Consider the following 18,900-nt stretch of genomic DNA (forward strand, 5'->3'; position numbering starts at 1 on the left):
GCCGGCGCCGCGCCCCGACAGCCGCTGTCACGTGCGGAGGGGCAGGGCTATGCGGGAAACGATCCCTGCGCGCGCGGCAGCCACGCCCAACGCTCCGGTATTGCCCGTGCGGCAGCACGTGGAGCGCCGCCGCAACTGGCATCCACGCGAGACCTGCACGCGCCCGAGACCCAGCATCTACCCGACCCACCCTGGACCCAGCATCACCCTTACCCGCACCCACGTGGGACACCGCATCTACCCAACCTGCACTCAGGCGAGATCAACACGCACCCATGATCTAGCATCACCCCGACCTGTACCCATCCATGACCTGGCACCCACAGCAACCAGCACCCCCGTGGGACTCAGCATTACCCTGACCCCCACCCACCAACAGACATTGCCAGTTTTAGGAACAGGACAGGCCAGTTTTCCTCTTTCTTAAAAATACTTCCCCCTTGAGCCCCTACCCCAAGCCCACATCTAACCTGATGCCAGCTCTGGAGCAGAGCTTTGTGCACCTGCAAGAGGGTCAGCTGAAGCTTGTGAGCCCCCACCCGAGACCATCTCTAGCTGGGGACAGGCAATGTGGTGCCAGTAATGCAGAGAAAGGAGTTGCATGGTGTGGGCACAGGACAGGGAGGGGTGGGAGCCAGACCCATTGGGTACCAGATAGACCTGTGTTCACCCAATTTCTCAGGGTCTGCCCTATGCCCAGCCAGGCCCCAAGAACAGGGACCCTTGAGGGGATCAGAGCCCAGCCCCAACACAAGAAGGGTACAGCATCACTAGAGTCTCTGCATACTTTATTTCCTTGACTCTCAGTAAGAAAACCAATAAACTAAGTCTTTTCTCCCTCCCTCTCAAACCACCTACCCACCCACCAACCCCCTTCCTTGACTCAAACATCATAGTTGGGGTTCTTGCGGAGGATCACAAATCCCTCCAGGATGGGTGTCACGGGTACATGTTCCTCCGTGGCCAGCTCTGCCCGTTCTCCATGTGCCAGCAGCACTGGTGTTGTGTGAGTCTGGAAGCCAGTGATGGTTTTGGGCTTGCCTGCCTGGCCCACCACATCCACAGCCTGCAAAACAGGAGCAACATAAATGTCAGGGACAGACAAGGACACCAAAGCAGTTCATGACCAGCTCTGGTTGCCCTTTACCTGTCCCACCCGAACCGACACAGGCAGAGGTCGCAGCTCCTCATCGAAGGTGACCAGCATGCGGGGCTGCATGGCAGCAACGAGACCATAGAGAACATAGTGGGACTTGCCTAAGATAACTGGAGAAGAAACAGGAGTAAAGGGGCTGAGCAGTGCCCACCCCACAGGGCAGAGGGGTGCCAGAGTGGTGAAGCCCACAGTACTTACTGTTGCGCACATCCAGGAAGGACACAAGGACAGTCAGCAGACCGGCCACAGCCACCTGGCTCATGAGCTGGCGATCACTGTGGTAGGGGCAGAGAGTGAGTGTACCCTTGCCCAGGTGGGTCAGACCCTGGTGTGACAGAGAAAAGACAAAGACATAGAGAGAGCAGTAGGCTATCACCCGAGACCCTCCATCAGCCTTGCCCTGAAGGAGGATGGCATCTCTAGGATACCACTCCCCTCCCACATCCAGGGCAGGGACCCCAACTTGCCCTTTCCTTGCCCTGAGGGCAAGATCATCACCTGGGCTAACCGCACCATGAAGAGGTTGTTGGGGTCCTTGGCATGATACTGGGCAAGCTGCCGCAGCATGGCTGCCAGCCGGGCATTGTTGGTACCTGGAGAAGAGGAGGTGCAGGCAGAGAGTAGGGTATATGGCTCAGGTCTCCCACCTTCCCCCTGCATGTGCCCCAGACTGAGCTGCGGCCCAGGCTTACCGCTGCCCACCATGCCCATGGCAAAGATGGAGTTGTAGGAGACCTCAGGGTCAGCATCATGGGAGAATTTGCTGAGGGTGTCGAGGATGTTGAGCCGTGGATTGGAGACTGAGATAAGAGCCAAGGCCAGGGGCACAGCACGGCGGAGGGTGGGCTCCCCATACCGCAGCTGCACAGAAGAGAGGAGGGGGTCAGACTCAGCTCACCAAGGGCAGCAAAGTCTACAGAGGTGTGAGGCAAGACCCAGTCTCTATTCCCAGGTCCCTTCCCAGCTCTGTACTGTCATCCAATGTCACTCACCAGGTGGCCAAATGTGCGCAGGGCCATCTCAGCACCAATCTCCTCACCCATGGCAATGAGTGCAATCCCCAGCACCGCTACACCCTGCAAGGACATGGGCACTGAGCACCAGGCAGGGAGTACCCAGCCTAAAGCCGAAGTTCTCACAGAACCTCCCCCCATCCTGAGCCCAGGGGTACATGGAGAGCAGTGATGTGGCTGGGGGCTCTGATGATTCCCCTCAAAACTACCTCCCACCTCAGGGACACAGGTCCCAACCTGGATTTCCCCACCTGATGAGCCCCCATGTCAGCTGAGCTCTCTTTCTTCTCTTTCTCTTTCTTGTCCTTTTTGTCCTTGTCCTCCTCCTTCTCCTTGGAGTCAAAGTGCTCACTGCAGATGTGCAGGAGCTGTTGCACCTTCAGGACATTCCCTGAGCCTGAAGGGAAAAAGCAGAGGACCAGGACCAGCAGGTAAAGGGCTCATGATCTGCTCCTGCCTCCCTCACCTCCATCAGCCCAACTCACCTGCATAGGCACAGATGTCTACCAGTGTGTTGGCAAAGCTGCGGAATGGCTCTGACACCACCTCCAGTGCTGCCAAGATGGCCTCAATTGCCTCTCCCTTCCCTGCACAGGAAGGTGTGGTGGTTAGAGGATATCAGTGGAGGGAGGATAATTTACACCAGGGGAGGTTTAGGCAAGGTATTAGGAAATACTTCTTCACTGAAAGGGTTATCAAACATTGGAATGATCTGCCCAGGGCAGTGGTGGACTCACTGTCCCTGAGGGTGTTCAAGCAGCATGTGGACCTGGTGCTTAGAGACATGGTTTAGTGTTGACCCTTCAGTGCTGGGTTTAAGGCTGCACTGAATGATCTTCCAGCCAGATATTTTCTGTGACATAGCACTTTGGGACACGGTTTAATGGCCATGGTGGTCTTAGGTTGATGGTTGGACTCCATGATCTTAAAGGTCTTTTCCAACTGAAACAATCCTATGAATCTGGTGTTCCCAGCCCCCTGTCCCCCAAGCCATGAGTTGCTTGGTACTGCCCAGTCCTACCCAAGTGGTTCAAGCCCAGGCCAAGAGGCAGCCACCGGGCGTATGTGTCCTTCAGCTCTGTCTCGGATTTCTCCATGATGGTCTGGAGGATGGTTGAAGTGACGTCACCGTTGCAAGAGCCCACTGATATCATCCCACAGGCCAGGGCAGTCACACCAGCCACCTGGTGAAGGAGGGGAGAGGACATGTTGTACACAGGGACACTGCAAAGTGAGCTGTCTCACAGCTCAGGGCCAAGTCTGCAGAGTGATGGGCACCCAGCCTGAAAGAGCACTGGGTACCCCTGGTCCCTGCTTTGTGCAGAAATTTGGGCTACTGGGAGACCTGACACCTTCCCACTCTCCCCATTCACTGCAATTCCACCATGGGAGCACCTCAGACAGGGAAAATAGGGTTTCAGCCTCTTCTAGCACAACACAGCACTGAGCAGGAACACATAGCCTTGCTCTTGAAGACCCCACTGGCTGCAGGACAGCTCCTGTATTCCCAGGAGCTGCTGGGGACTGGATGAGGCAGAAGGAAACCCCAGGTAAACCCTGCCTCACTACGTACCTCCATGCTGGACTTGGAGTCTCCCATCACAGGCAGCAGCAAAGTCAGGACATCCTCACGGTTGGAGCCTGCGTATGCCAGCCCCAGCCTGCAGAGAGTCCAATGGAGGATAAAGGGAGGAGCTTCACTGCCTTACACAGCATGGGGAGGCTGGGGCCAAACTCTTACCCAAAAATGGCTCCAATCCTCATGGTGTTGCTGTTATGGAGGACATAGTCGGACAGGAGGGCGAGAGCAGGGTCACACTCATTCCTCACTCCTGAGTTGACAATGCCACAGGCTAGGAGGGCCCCTGACTGCAAGGCAGAGGCACCATCATGTACTGGCCACCAACAGACAAAGTTCCTTACTAGCTAGTGACTAATGTCACTCCTCGTTACATCCACTGCTTGGGATGGGCAAGTTGGCACCAAGTGAGCAATGCCACTCTAGATCCAGTTGAGCAGCCTAAAGCTTGTAGCTCTGTGACAAGACAATCCCCCAAAGGTGCCTCAGGTGGTCCCCAGGAGCTCCCTGCCTTGCTGTGAGCTGCTCAAAAAGTTGCAACACAAGGTATCTGACCCCTTTCCAGGCAGGAGCTGAGCCACACACTGGAACAAGGTGAGGTCAATCATTCCCCAAGCCAAATGCACACCCAGCCTGCAACAGGGCTGCCCCACGCAGCCATAGAGGGATGGCTGTCACCAACCTTAATGTAATCCTCTGAGGAGTACAGGTACTTGTCGATCTGTGTGAGCCCCCCGTCCACGTCCCACAGCAGGATCGTGCCCAGAGAGGCTGCAGCACTCAGCATCCCTGCAGTTCCAGAGAAGAACCACCTACATCAGTCCTGGATAGATGTGACCTGCCTGAGGCAGGTGGTAGCCAGAGACAGGGCAGCCCAGTAGCAGCTGTGCCCTGTTTTCAGCAGGGACAGGACAGCAATCCCAAGCCTAGGGACACCTCCAGCCCCTGCCCAACTGACTCCCTCACCATGGTCCTTGTTCTTGTACAACCATTTATTGCCATCATCAGTCAGCAGCTTGTCTTGTCCAAACGCAGCATTCACAAAGCCATTCACAAAGGAGGAGGCCAAATTCATCCGAGCTGAGTCCACTTGGGAACCACTGCCCCCAAATCCTGGGGAATGATTTCAGGGTGTGTCAAGAAGCATGAGAAGCCCTGCCAGCCCTCCACTCCACAGCCATCCCACACCACAGGGGTACAAGGACCAATCCCACCACCACCAGGAAGGAAAAGCCCAAAACCACAGCAGGCAGCTCAGTCTGCTCCGTGCCAGATCAGATACTGCAGACAGGTCATCTACCCACCTCAGGACATAGAGCTGCCTCCCCCATCCCAGAGGAGCCTTGCAGCCCCAGGAACACCCTACAGGCAGGATTACAGAGGCTAAAACACAAGCCCTTACGGTTATTTTCCAGGTGTGTTTTGTAAATATCATCCGGTACTTTGGGCTCCATGATGTCCAGCTGCAGAGACAAGGAAGAAGGAGGTTATCTCCCAGTCAGCACACCCCAGAGCAGCTGCCCTACAATAGCAGTCTCTCCAGGAGCCTGTCCAAGCTTATGGGGATGAAAGATCTGTTCCCAGATCTTGCCACAGAGCCCAGCACTCAGGGCATCCCCTGCTGAAGGCAGCTCAGAGCTCTTTTCCCAGCTGAGACACCCACCTCTCTGGCCAAGGCCAGGAAGTTGCTGTTGAGCTGGACATTGGACATGATCTCAGTCAGGTCCTCATACTCCTCCACATCCTCATTCAGCTCCAGGAAAACCCCGTGGTGACCCAGCATAAAGGCCATCTGCTTCTGGACAACTCTGCACAGAGGACAGATGTTTCACAAGTGCCTGGAACCCACTCAGCCCCAGCACAAACACATGATCACCAAACGGTGAGTAAATCTACGCTGCTCTAGAAGCACACAAGAGTGGCCCCGAGATGACCTGCTCTTGCCCACCTTGACTTCAGGGACATGAGCCTTAGCTCAAACACCAAGATAACCTCCAGTGGTGGCAGGATGTGACCCAACTATTCCCAGATGGGGAACTCCTTCACTATGGGCAAAGAGCCCAGAGGGCAGGGAATGAGTCTCTGCTTACACATCTTTGCAGGAAGTGAAGATGTCCTCCACCAACTCCACATCATTGAGCATCAAAGCCAGGCGCAGGGCTTCAGGGTAGCGGTTGAACTTGCGGAAGATTCCCAGGGCACAGCGCAGGAGAGCAGAGTTCTCAGGCTCTGGGACATAGCTTACACAGCTTTGAGAAGGAGACAGATATGAGGGTGATGACCATCTCTAGGACCAGGGCCTCTCCAGTGTCACCAGCTAATCCCCCTCACCTGGTCAGGTAGAGGCACACTTTGGAGTAGGCATTATCATCAATGTACTTCTCCAGCATGTCCATCTGCTCGATCTCCATCAGCAGGTCACAGGCTTCATGTTCTGCATTGTGGGCCATGTTGTAGGGGACAATCTCCTTGACCAGTGTGAGAAGCGTGTCCCTCTGTGCCTTGTCAGCCTCATCAATCTCCTGCCACTCTTTGGCTACCTCCCCCGCCAAGTGCCTGAAGGGACAATGGGACATCACTGCCACAGAAATCAGCTTCACTGAGACCCAAGGATGGGGAGCAGCTGCTGACAGCTGGGGCTGCATATTCTTTACAACAACTCCACATTCCTGTGAGAAGTTATGGGGAAAGAATAGGGTCAAGAGCAGAGATTACAGACGCCACAGCAGATCTCTGCAGCTGGCAAATCACTGTGGAGAAAGGATGAGGTGACACATGTGCAGGTGTGACACAAGCAGCTAAGCAGAAGCCCAGCAAGTTAGGACAACTCTCAGACAGGCCAGAGCTGAAGCACTCAGGGGAATCCCCCTGAAACTTTGTCCTTCCCCAAGGCCATCTGTTACCCAGGCTTACCTGACGTATTCATGCCCCCAAGATGCCAGCTCCTCCTGGGAGCCCACCAGCCGGTACTTCAGACACTCACGCTCCCCACTCATGGTCATGGCCAGGACAGAAATAATGTCTGCTGCAAAGCGCTGGTGAAAGAACATAGAGGTCAACACAAGCCAGGCACAGGGAAGCAGAGGTATCAAGGGACACAACTTCCTTCCCTGCATCACAAGCCATCACAGGCAGGAAAGGCACGGTCCTGGCACATTATAACCCACCAGAGCAAGTCATGGAGGCTGACGTTAGACCACGGTGTCTGGATGGCTCTGCAATCACTTGCCCAGCCCTGCTTCCCAGCTACATTGGTTGGTGGGGACCAAGAATCTTTACCTTATTCTCCCCTGGAGCCATATTCTCATAGATCTCCTTCAGCTTGCTGTAATGAGGCCGTAGAAACTTGAGGGGTTTGGGAACGGAGGTCATGGAGGTGGTAGAAGAACGGATCTGCCTCCGCAGCTCCTCCAGGGCTGGGCGGTAGAGAGATGTATCTTTCTCCTGCAGAGGTAAAATGCCTGTCACAGAGCAGAGGGCTGGTTCCTGTGCCACCACCTTGTCAGCTCCCCTCAAACAATGACAAAGCTTTGAGCAGAGCAGCCCCCTTGCTGCTCCCTGGGCTCCCTCCTTCAGCCCAAACACTGGGGTACAGCAGGGTAAAAAGACACCTGCACTGGAGAACAGCAGAGGTGCCTCAGACATAGGTCAGACATGCAGCAAGGCTAGAGGACAGAGCACAGCAGACAAACAGGAGCCCCGCTCAAGGTGAAATGCCCTCCAGCTCTACTGTGCAACAAGCAACCAAAAGCAAGGGATGGATGGACTTAAGATCAGAGGCTCCACTGCTCTGCTCCTCCACATCTCCTTGCTGAGAGGCCTAGCACACTTACCCCCAGGCGCTCCACCAGCATCTCCAGCTCATCCTGCAGCTGCTTGTCCTCCTCTGACTGCCAAAATGCACCAGAGAAAGCACAGTTAAGGGCACCCAGCACAGACAACCCCAGTGTGACAGGTGTGGAGGTGTCACCCCAAACAGTAGAGGGACCACGACACCAACCTGTCTCTGTGCTGATGGGATTCAATGCCCCTATTACTGGGGATGCCCTGAAGAAACAGGGGCAAGAAGCACCCGTCTCATTGTCCCCATGGAGAGAGGTATGGTGGAGACCATAGACCCCTACTCAGAGACAGCCCTCCTGCAGCCCACCCCATGGGACGCTCAGCACCAAGGCCATCCCTATGCTGAAAGAGAGTATCCCTTCACAGTCCCCACTGTCACACGTGCACCCCAATTACATATCGGCTCTCCTCACCCCGCTCCAGCGACATCGCAGCCTGGAGCCCCCTGTCCCTCCGCACACCCCTTCCTCTAAGGCTGGAGCCTTCAGCTGTGTCACGCAGGCACCCCCGTGACGCCACGGCCTCCCTCTGAAGGAAGCCCTTCTCTGAGCACCTCCCGCCGGAGGAAGCCCCGATGACGTCACAGGCGCCCCCGGTGAGGTACCGGCCACCCCCGTGACGTGCGATGACGTCCCGACCCACCGGTGACGCGGGCCCGGCCCGGCCGTGACTCAGCTGCGTCCCGCAGCGCGGCGGCGCTTACCAGCTCCTGCTCCTTCTCGGGACCCGTGGGCGGCTCCCGGCGGTCCCGGCCCCAAGGTGGCGTGGGCTTCTCGTCGCCACCCGACCCGGGACCGCCTTGCACTCGGCTCTGCCCGCCGCCGCCGCCTGCGTCCATGGCCCCTCCGCCGCTCGCCCGCCGCTCTGCGCCTGCGCGACTGCCACCACCAATCGCCGCCCGGCGCCGCCGTAACGACACTGCGGCGCGCCGGGGGGCGGAGCGGGGGGTGGGGTAACTCCACGTGTGGCACCGGCGAGAACCGGCAGCGGGCAAGGTTTACAGTCCGTCTCGGGTGTCCACCGCAAATGGAGAGCCCTGACACATGGGCACACGGAGCTCCACCACCCTGGCACAAGGCACCAGTGCCTTTGGAGACAGGAAAAGGAGCCAGGGCAGGCGAGCTCAGTGGGGCCCCGATACGCCGCGGACACCCGTGGATACCGCCGTGCCCCCCGCCGGTGTGCAACATACACCCATCCCCGTCCTACGCACATGTGCCACTCTGTGCCCCCGGCTCCGCTGTTCCAGCGGGTGGTACGGCCTTGCCCGGGCACCCCGAGGAGCACCCCAGGCTGTGCCTGCTGGGGAGCCTCCCGACAGTGGGTGCGGCGTCAGGCGTCCCCTTACTGATGTTTTTCGAGTCATAACTTGTGCACACCTGGGCACCCATCCACACAGCAACTGTGCACCTTGCACCCAGCAGGGCAGAGGGGACCCTACCCGGTACCTGCACCCGGACGTCCCTGAACCGTCCCGACAGCACCCTGAGCACTGGGCGGGTGAGCTGTAGTGGCACTGTCCCGGGTAGGTAACCACATGGGGTTCAGGCGGAGGGGGGAACAGACATGAGCTCCCCTTTGCTCATCACCACGGCAGTGACTGTGGCTGTGCGCACCTGCCTATGTGCGACCATGTCACAGTATGCGCGGTGGCAGGAGTCCGCAGGTGACCTCGAGGTGCCTTAGGGTACCGGGGCGGGTATCAGTCACTGTGTGTCCCCCTGAGTGTGTGCCCGAGTACCACTGCGGGTGCCGGCACCCGGTGGCAAGGCACGTCCCCGGGTGCTGAATCCCAGTGCCGGTACGTGTACATCAATGCGCTGCGTGAGCCCCAGCGCTGCTCCCGGTACGGGTTCCGTACTAGTCTGTCAGTGCCACCGCACATAATTTGCTGACGAAGGTGTTGGTGCCGATACAGGGGCCGGTGACGGTGCTGGTGCGGCTCCCTGCGTAGGTGCCGGTAGGGGTGCGGGTAGCGGTACTAGTGCAGGTAGCGGTGTAGGTAGGTGCCAGTGCGGGTTTCATCCCGCGTGCACGGCGGTCACCTTGGCAGCGGGCCCGGGCCGTGCGGAGCAGTGCGCCTGGGCTGGGCATCGGTGCTCCTGCTTAAGCGACCCCCCAGGGCGCCGAACCCAGCCGCCCCCCCGCTCGGTGTCTGCGGGCCGCGCCCCTGCGGCCCCATCCCTGCCTGGGTCTCGATTCCGGTGCCAGTCCCGGCAGCGGCGCGGCGCTCGGTGCGGGCCATGGCGGTAGCGGAGGCAGGCGGCGCTGCGGCGGCGGCGGGGGCCCGGCGCGGCCCGGGCGGGGAGCGGAGCTAGGCGGGAGGCGGCCCGGGATGGCCAGGATGAACGTGGCCCTCCAGGAGCTCGGACACGCCGTGAGTGCCCGGGGCAGCTGCGAATCAGGGCGGGGGCAGTGGGCAGGGAGAGGGGCAGGAGGAGGTTGGTGACGGGAGGCACCGGCAAAGGGGGAAAGGAGGGACACGGGGCTGAAGAGAGCCCGGGAGCTCTCAAGGAGCTGGAAGGGCTGAAGGGGCTGTGAAAGAAAGGGCTGGGGGCCTGGGGGAGTCCGGAGGGTGAGAGCCTGGGGGTTGCGGGCAGCTGCATGGGGCCAAGGAAGCTCTGTGGCTGGGAGATCTCTGTCCTCTGTCTTCTGGGGGCAAGAAGCAGGAGGAAGGACCCTCCCAAATCCCTGCCTGGCATTGGGCAGAGGAAGCTGGGGTGATTTGGAGATGGCCCCACAGACTGTGCTTCATTGGGGCATGAAGCCGACCTGGGGGTACAGTGATATTGTTCATAGGGTGCGCCCAAAGTCAGCAGTCCTGGAGAGAACAGGGAGGGCTATCCCCATGGGTCTCAGCCCCACAGAGGTGTCAGGAGGAGCTCCAGGACCAGGTCCTCCATCCTCCTGCAACAAGGGTGCCAGGAAGTGCTGAGAAAGGGGTTCTGCCAGATGGTGCTCAGGAGGACAAGGACCACCCCAGAATGTAGAGGAGCATGTTGGGGGAGTCAAGGTGATGGTGGTGCCTGTCTGGATGAGTTCCCCCAGGATACAAAGCCATCCCTCCTGATTCCAGTAGCTCCCAGGAACCCACTCTGGTGAAGGCTCCTGCCAACTATCAATCCCAGCCTCACACCCTCCCACCATGACAGTCCTTGGTTAAGTTCCCCCTCACCCCAATGAGATGGCATTGGGCACAGCTGGGCATGGGGCATTTGCTCTGCTTCCTCTCTTGTCCATCACCCTTCCTGCCTTGCATCTTTCTAGCCCCACACACAAGCCCTGCAGGCAGGCCAAGGGCAACACTTTAGTTTGCTGCACAGATGGGAGGATGAGCCCCAACCCACCCATGCATTAACTCTGAAGCCTAAGGATGGCTCTCAACCAGCAGCATTGCTGATTATCTTTTACCAAAGACTCCAGCTTTTTCCTCCAGCTCATCCCCCACACCAAAGCTGCTGGCTCAGCTCCACTACCTCCCTCTTGGCTGAATCTCTGACAGCCCTGATGGCTGGGTTCCCTGCCAGGCTGCCCTGCAAGGACAGGAGAGAGGGGGTCCTGCCCTGCCAGCTGGCAGGAAGTGCCATAAGTGCTCCCTCTGCCCCTGCACAGACTTGACTCTGTGCCTTGGGCCCCCTAGGGGCCAGGATAGGACGGGAGGCACTTCCAGATGTTTTGGACTGGTGCACATCTGCATGGAAAGTTCCAGGCGGGGGAGGAGGGGTGAGGCAGCAGTACTAGGCAACTGTTGCCTGGCAACGAGGACCACATCTCCGTGGCGATGTGGCACCTGCAGGGCTGATGCCACGGCTGCCATGGCGACACAGAGGGATGCTCTGGTGTGAGCCCTGAGCCCTGCACCAGCAGCTCTCCCTGTGCTCCTCAGAGCCACTCAGGGCTGAGGACATCCCCTAGGGAAGGCCCAAGCACACTGAGGGGGCTCAAGCGCTTCCTCGGTGTCACTGTGCACCTGCTGAGTGGGCACTGGCCCTCACTGTAAGAGCCAGAGGACATAGCAGGGCAGGGGGCATCACTCCCATGCCCCTATCCCAGACTACTCCCTCTCTTGGCAGATGCCCGACTACAAGCGTGCCACGCTGCAGGATGACGAGGGGCTGGAGCCAGCCGGGGACGGCAGCGCCTCTCCCGACAGCGTGGAGGTGAGGTCTGCCCTTGCTTATCCGCCCCTCCCCTCTCCATCCTCCACAGCCTTCTCCTTGCCCTCAGTCGGGGCCTGCCCACAGCCGGGTGGGCAGCAGGAACAGGGCTGGGAGCCAAGGCAGCTCTGGCTGTCCCCAGGATGTGCTGGGAAGCAGCCAAAATGCGGCAGAGTGTGCCCAGGCCATCATCCTTCCTTGCAGCTCGGGGTGGGGGAGGGGACCACCAGCACCCACTGCCGGCTCACAGGGGCTGGTGGCCTGTGCCCCATCAAGCCAGACAGTGGAGAGCAATGGGGGAGGGAAGGGAGAGCGGCGAGGTTTGGTACTCCATGGTGTGATGGCAGGTCCTGCTCCTGCCCAGGTGGGGTTTCGGAAGGGCCCGGGGCCGCTGCTGAGCCGCCTGGCCGCACGCAGCCAGCTGGAGCTGGTGCTCTGTGCCGTTGCACTCTCCCTGGCCCTGCTGCTTGGCATCGCTGTTGTCGCCTTGGCCATCCAGTACCGCAGAGGTAGGGAGGGGCCCTGCAGCCCTTGCACCCCAGCACTTGTCGGGGCACAGCATAATGGGGAGGGATGGGTCAGCGTGGCACTGCTGCTCTGGGTGCTCTGCCCACCCCAGAGCGCAGGCAGGGCTTGGCCCCACTTTGTGCCTCAGTTTCCCTGGCGCGCGCACAGCCACAGACATTCCCTCCCTGCCAGATCCCTCCCACAGCACGTGCCTGACGGATGCCTGTGTCCGGGTGGCCAGCAAGATTCTGGAGGCTCTGGATGTGGAGACAGACCCATGCCAGGATTTCTACCAATATTCCTGTGGGGGATGGATCAAGAGGAACCCCCTGCCCAATGGGCGCTCCAAGTGGAGCACATTCAACAGCATCTGGGACCAGAACCAGGCCATCATGAAACATCTGTTAGGTAGGCTTTGGAGTTTCATGGCTACTGGGGATGTGACCTCTGGGTGCAGGTAGCCAGAGTCCCCAGCATCCCCAGGGCTGACCCACAGCATCCTGCAGAGAACAGCACCTTCAACTCCAGCAGTGAGGCAGAACGGAAGACACAGCGGTACTACCTGTCCTGCCTCAAGGAGCAAAGGATAGAGGAGCTGGGCTCCCAGCCCCTCATGGAGCTCATTGACAAGGTGAGGGGCCATCCACACGTGAGCTGAGCTGTTAAGGCTCAGCTCAACATGTCTCCCACTTGACTCTTCACAGAACCGGGGAGGGGGCACCCCTCGGGGATGGACCCCATCCCTCCTTGAGACACCAGGTCCATCTGCCAGCAGATTGGGGGGTGGAATGTCACTGGATCCTGGAACCAGACCAGCTTCATGGAAGTACTCAAGATGGTGTCAGGCACATACCGGGCGACCCCCTTCTTCACGGTGTATGTGGGTGCAGACTCCAAGAGCTCCAACAGCAATGTCATCCAGGTTGGCATCTTAGCACCCAGGGCAGCAGGGACCAGAACAGGCACCAGGATGACCATGTTGCCCCTCTCTCCATGCAGGTGGACCAGTCAGGGCTTTTCCTCCCATCTCGGGATTACTACCTGAACAAGACTGCCAATGAGAGGGTGAGACTGGGTGGCAAGCATGCTGCCAGCAGCAATCACCACGAGAAACCCACCACGATGGGGTGCAAGCAGCACTGGGGGGACGCCTAGAAACTGTGTTCTGCCCAGTGGGTGGCATAGTGCCCAGACAGCAGATTGGAACCCCCCAGGAAGGTAGGGTGAGCTGTACCTTGGCATTCCACCAGGTCCTTGCAGCATACCTGGACTACATGGTGGAGCTGGGCACACTTCTGGGGGGGGCCCCAGAGCCCACCCGCCTGCAGATGCAGCAGGTGCTGGACTTCGAAACCCAGCTGGCCAACATCACCGTGCCCCAGGCTGAGCGACGGGATGATGAGAAGATCTACCACAAGATGAGCATTGCTGAGCTGCAGGTGGGCACAGCCTGGGGAAACCCCCTGTGAACGTGAGATGTGGTGGGACACTGAGCAGCCTGCTGCTGCCCTCCCCACCCCAAAACACTCCAGGCAGCCCCATCTCTTCTGGGACACATGCTTGGATGCTCACCCCCTTGCTGCCACCATGCATGGAGGGGCTCACCAGGTCCCTTCCTTGTCCTGCAGCATTGAGAGCAGTGGGGAGCCATGGGACAGGTGTTTGGAGACAGGGAAGGAATCTGGGGTAGTGAAGGACCTTGGGACTTTCCTGAGGAGCACAGTTCCTGCATCAGGCAATCCCCCAGTTCCAGACAGGATGTGGCAGAACCATGCCAAGCACCCCAATGCCACATCTTCATGTCCCCTCCAGGCCCTGGCCCCTGCCATCGACTGGTTGGATTACCTGTCCTACTCCCTGGCCCCACTGGAGCTGGTGGACACGGAGCCTGTGGTGGTGTACGGGGATATTTACCTACAGCAGGTCTCTGACCTCATCAATGGCACTGACAGGAGGTGAGGTGCCTACGAACACATGGTCGTTCCCCATTTGGGGCTGCCCTCATGGTGTTTTGGGCTTGCCAATTTTGGGCTTGCCATGGGCTTCGAGGCTGGGACATCCCAATGCATCATGGTGAGCCACAGTGCCTCTCTGTCTACGCAGCATCCTGAACAACTACCTGATCTGGAATCTGGTGCAGAAGACAGCCTCCAGCCTGGACCAGCGCTTTGAGACAGCCCAGGAGAAGCTGTTGGAGACTCTCTATGGCACCAGGAAGGTAACAGTGGCCTCAGGACCAGTCCCCTCTGCCCCCAGTCTGGAAGCAGACAGGCCCACCTCTGTCCTTGGGATGCCCTTGGGATGCTGAGCCTCAGATGCTGCAGAGAGAACCTAGGGAACACCTTCTGGGAGCAAGGTTTAGCTGCTGGGGAGGGGACAGAGCTGGGCTGAGGGAAGGGAGAGGGGCAGGAAAGAGAGATGGGGATCTCACAGACACCCCCTCTCACTCCCACAGTCCTGCACACCCCGCTGGCAAACCTGCATCTCCAACACGGATGACACACTGGGCTTCGCCCTGGGCTCCCTCTTCGTCAAAGCCACCTTTGACCGGGACAGCAAAGCCATTGTGAGGACACTTCTGACCCTGTCCTGTCCCCATCACCATCTACTGAACCCTTCCTATGCCCCTAAACCCCAGGGTTGGAAGGCAGGGAGCAGAGCAATGGGCCCCTCAACCCCAGAGAGGTCACATCCTGCCCACCCTGTCCCTGCCCGAGGGGCTGGATGGGGCAAGGGAGGCTTCATTCCCTCTCCTGCCAGGCTGAGGAGATGATCAGCGAGATCCGGGAAGCCTTTCAGGTGTCCCTGGACCAGCTGGGCTGGATGGACGAAAAGACCAGGCAGGCTGCAAAGGAGAAGGTGACTTCAGGGAGAGCAGTGGGTGGGAGACTTCCCCCCATCCCAGTAAGCTCGCCCAGTCTCACTGCTGGGGTCTCTCCCCATGCAGGCTGATGCCATTTATGACATGATCGGCTTCCCTGACTTCATCCTGGACAACAAAGAGCTGGATGATGTCTATGATGGGGTAGGGGGGCACTCAGCTTGTGGGGAGGGTGTCTGGTCCCTGCTTACACCAAGCCCTAGGAGGCTGCATGGTAAGGTGATGTCCCTGTTCAGGGGACCGGTTTGGGATGGGGTGTTACATGGAGCCACCCTGGTACTGAGCACATCCTGGCCAGGGTAGGGGGAATGACCCCAGTGGACTCCTCCTCATCTCTCTTCTTCCTCACCAGTATGAAGTCTCAGAGGACTCCTTCTTCCAGAACATGCTCAACTTCTACAACTTCTCTGCCAAAGTGATGGCTGACCAGCTCCGGAAACCCCCCAACCGAGACCAGTAAGGGGGAGGGGGAGGGTGGTTGGGCAGAAGGATGTGATATTGGCACAGTGTCCCACCTGTCTCCTGTCACACCTTCCACACCAGCATGGTGTCACAGCACTGTCCCAGCGTGGCCTGGGTGCCACTCGGGGGAAGCTTCCACCATGGGGTGGTACAGCACTGTAGGTCCCCAGTGGTGACTCTGGTTTGTCCCTGGGAGGACAGCTGTCCCTTGGTCACAGAGCAAGGCATGGCAGGGGACCCGTGGTGGGAGACAGCACAAGAGGGTGCCTGGGTGGGGTGGAGAGGGAACACATCCCTTCTTGTCCCCTGCCCCAGGTGGAGCATGACCCCGCAGACCGTCAATGCCTACTACCTGCCCACCAAGAATGGGATCGTCTTCCCCGCCGGCATCCTGCAGGCCCCCTTCTACGCCCGCAACCATCCCAAGTGAGCCTGACACAGAGATGAGGGGAATCTTCTGGGGGTGGGGAGGGTGCCTGGAACAGAGCCAGCACTCCACAGAGCTCACCACAGTCACAAACCAAAGCCCTGATGGGCTTGAGGGTCCCTTAAGGGCGCAAAGACAGCCTGTAAAATCACTATGGGGCCATCAGTGTCCCCAACAAGACTCATTCTCAGCTGGTTGCCAACTGGAGCAGAGTCTTGCCAGGTGCCCCAGATACAGATGGGGTGCCTAGGCTCTGGAGGGGGTGCCCCAGCTGCAGAGAGAATGCCCAAGACATGGGCAGGCTGCAACAGCATCATCTCTTTGCGCTTACCTGTGCCTCCCCTGCGGTCCCACAGAGCCCTTAATTTTGGTGGCATTGGCGTGGTGATGGGACACGAGCTGACCCATGCATTTGATGATCAAGGTGAGAGCTTACAGACAGCACTAGCCCTGACCCCTGCACCTTCCTGCCCCCACCCTGGCCCTTGGTGTGGGAGGGGTGCTGTGGCAGCACAGGGGTCCTGCTTTGCCATCCATCGCATCATGCGTGCTCATGCCCCCCTGGCCGCCCCCCCCTTCTATCGTCCTGTCTCCCCAGGTGGCACCTGCTGATACCTCCCCCTGGCTTCTCTGTGCAGCTTTCGCTCCATCTGCTTGGTGAGGACACAGTGTCTGCAGTCTTGGTCCCCTCCTCATCCTCCTCCCCGAGGGGCACAGGATGGGTCCCTCTCACATCCACTCTGCTTTGCACGTTCACCACAGCCCTGGACCTGAGATGGGGTGAATGGGGAAATTTGGGGTGACAAATTGCTTGGGACAGCAGGGATGCACCAGAGATGGCTGGGGACCCAGGCCCATGGCTGAGCTCAAAGCCTGCCTGGAGCAGGAGCTGAGGGACACCATCTCTCCTGGGTGTGGGCCCAAAGCACAAGGTCCCCCAGTGTCCTCTGGTGCTGTTCCCACCACACCCCATCCTGCTTCAGGACCTCCTGCAGCAGAAGGTCTGCAGGGGGCTGGCATTCCCTGATTCCAGCCTACCCTATGACTCGGTTCCACAGGCCGGGAGTATGACAAAGAGGGCAACCTGCGGCCATGGTGGCAGAATTCCTCCCTGGAGGCCTTCAAGAACCGGACAGCATGCATGACAGAGCAGTATGGCCGCTACACCGTCCACCGTGAGAAGGTCAATGGCAGGCAGACACTGGGCGAAAACATCGCAGACAACGGCGGACTCAAAGCAGCCTACAACGTGAGTGCTGCTGTCTCAGGGGGACCTGGATCCCCCTGCCTGTCTGTCCCTTCCCGAGGATTCAGAGCCCCTCTCCCACAGGCATACAAGTCCTGGCTGCAGAAGAATGGGGAGGAGAAACGCCTGCCAGCCCTGGGGCTCACTAACCACCAGCTCTTCTTCGTGGGCTTTGCGCAGGTAGGGTGGAGTGGGATGGTGCGTTCCCCATCCCTCTCTGGCCCCTCAGAGCCGTTCCACAGCCCCCCAGTTCCTGAGGCTGGACTTGCTCTGATAGGTGTGGTGCTCTGTCCGGACACCCGAGAGCTCCCATGAAGGTCTGGTGACCGACCCCCACAGCCCTGACAAGTACCGTGTCATTGGCACCCTCAGCAACTCCCGGGACTTTGTTGAGCATTTTGGCTGCCCCCTGGGCTCCCCCATGAACCCTGGCAAGCACTGTGAGGTGTGGTAGTGATGGGGAGGGTGCTGGGGACAGAGAGGACAATACTGTACTGTGCCTCCCTTGCCCCCAGCCTTCACTGCCTGCCAGAGCTGGCCCACAGGCAGAGAGCGGGGCCACCTCGCAGGTCACCCTCTGTCACGGTTTCCCACTGTGCATACACCGCACACCTCTGCCTCCCTCCACAGCACCCATGGCCCCACACCGGGTACCCACCACAACCCCCATCCACAGCCTGGGGGACACCTCGGCCAGCAGAGAAGCCGTAGCAAACCCCAAAACGCAGCTCTGCCCCATAACCTTGACGTGCTACCGATGGGCACAGCTCAGCACACCCCCCTCCCCGTGCCACGTTCCCCACCCTGGCCAGGCAGGTCAGTAGAGTCCTGGGAATGCACTAGAGATGTGCTCCAACGCACTCCTGCTCCCTGAACTGCTGGAGATACAAGCTGGGGACCACCTGGCTCCGCCCATTCCTCTCCCACTCCCAGTCTGGCTTGGCTTCCCTATCCACCTCTGCAGGGACCAGTGGGCGGCGGCGGGGACTCTGGTGCCTTCAGCTGTGGGTGGCTGTCGCTGAATTTATTTAACGATTAAAAGCAGTTTCCACTTATTTTGGCGGCTCCGGGTGCTTCAGAGTGTCAGGGTGGGGGCAGAGCTGTGATCTGGAACAAGGGGTGACTCAAAAGCCGGGGGATATGTAGAGTATGAGACATCCCGACAAACAGGAGCAGGAGGTGAGAAATCCCGAGGGAGCAAGGGAGGGGAGTGGGCGATGAGGTGTCTTGAGGGACAGAGGGAGGGGAGCAGCCGGCAACGGAAGGAGAACGGCAGCCGCAGGGTCAACCTGCAGCCCTCGCAGACCAGGGTCGGAGCGGACAGCGCATCCTCGGTCAGAGTGCCGGGGGGGTCAGGGTGAGGCTGGGGCGACAGGAAGGCGGGATCCGGGCTGGGACGGATCCGGGCTGGGACAGCTCCGCAGCCCCGGCTCTGGGGATGGAGGGGCCCGCGCTGCCCCCAGGTGGGAGTGACGGAACGAGTGACCCCCATGCTGCCCTGGGGACAGGCCGTGGCCGAATTCCCTCCACAGAGCGCCTGGGGCACGGCCAAGCCCTCTGCCCACAGTGAGCCCTGAGCACCTTTTTGGGGTCCCCAATCACCCTCAGCCAAGTACGGTGGTGTTCAAT

The 18,900-nt window shown here is 59.4% G+C and overlaps 2 protein-coding genes across 3 annotated transcripts; one reads left to right on the plus strand and one right to left on the minus strand.

Moving 5' to 3' along the window:
* Nucleotides 1-771: 771 nt before the first annotated feature.
* Nucleotides 772-8,458, minus strand: PSMD2 (proteasome 26S subunit ubiquitin receptor, non-ATPase 2). Its single transcript, XM_068145143.1, has 21 exons — nucleotides 8,295-8,458; nucleotides 7,582-7,638; nucleotides 7,028-7,192; nucleotides 6,662-6,783; nucleotides 6,080-6,304; nucleotides 5,839-5,997; nucleotides 5,412-5,556; nucleotides 5,151-5,211; nucleotides 4,715-4,861; nucleotides 4,431-4,537; nucleotides 3,911-4,038; nucleotides 3,743-3,830; nucleotides 3,191-3,353; nucleotides 2,655-2,756; nucleotides 2,421-2,566; nucleotides 2,149-2,232; nucleotides 1,849-2,017; nucleotides 1,655-1,749; nucleotides 1,355-1,481; nucleotides 1,148-1,266; nucleotides 772-1,066 (listed from the first exon to the last, which is right to left on the minus strand). Exons 1-21 carry the CDS (start codon nucleotides 8,427-8,429, stop codon nucleotides 884-886), a joined length of 2,727 nt encoding a protein of 908 aa, XP_068001244.1. The 5' UTR covers nucleotides 8,430-8,458; the 3' UTR covers nucleotides 772-883.
* A 1,434-nt stretch (nucleotides 8,459-9,892) lies between these two features.
* On the plus strand, nucleotides 9,893-18,326 carry ECE2 (endothelin converting enzyme 2). 2 transcript variants are annotated; one of them, XM_068145144.1, is made up of 19 exons: nucleotides 9,893-9,968; nucleotides 11,665-11,751; nucleotides 12,113-12,257; nucleotides 12,448-12,663; nucleotides 12,762-12,886; nucleotides 13,031-13,177; nucleotides 13,255-13,320; nucleotides 13,506-13,694; nucleotides 14,068-14,210; nucleotides 14,359-14,473; nucleotides 14,711-14,821; nucleotides 15,016-15,114; nucleotides 15,203-15,280; nucleotides 15,489-15,592; nucleotides 15,914-16,024; nucleotides 16,382-16,449; nucleotides 17,084-17,274; nucleotides 17,356-17,451; nucleotides 17,549-18,326. In XM_068145144.1, exons 1-19 carry the CDS (start codon nucleotides 9,927-9,929, stop codon nucleotides 17,723-17,725), a joined length of 2,310 nt encoding a protein of 769 aa, XP_068001245.1. In that variant the 5' UTR covers nucleotides 9,893-9,926; the 3' UTR covers nucleotides 17,726-18,326. The 2 variants fall into 2 exon arrangements, with proteins under 2 accessions (XP_068001245.1, XP_068001246.1); XM_068145145.1 differs by lacking the exons at nucleotides 17,356-17,451; nucleotides 17,549-18,326 and adding an exon at nucleotides 16,624-16,682 and having other exon boundaries at nucleotides 17,084-17,158.
* Nucleotides 18,327-18,900: the final 574 nt, after the last annotated feature.

The sequence above is a fragment of the Melanerpes formicivorus genome, unplaced genomic scaffold, assembly GCF_026170545.1.
Source record: "Melanerpes formicivorus ecotype bairdi unplaced genomic scaffold, bMelFor1.0.p_v2 SCAF_12, whole genome shotgun sequence".
Classification (NCBI taxonomy): domain Eukaryota; kingdom Metazoa; phylum Chordata; class Aves; order Piciformes; family Picidae; genus Melanerpes; species Melanerpes formicivorus.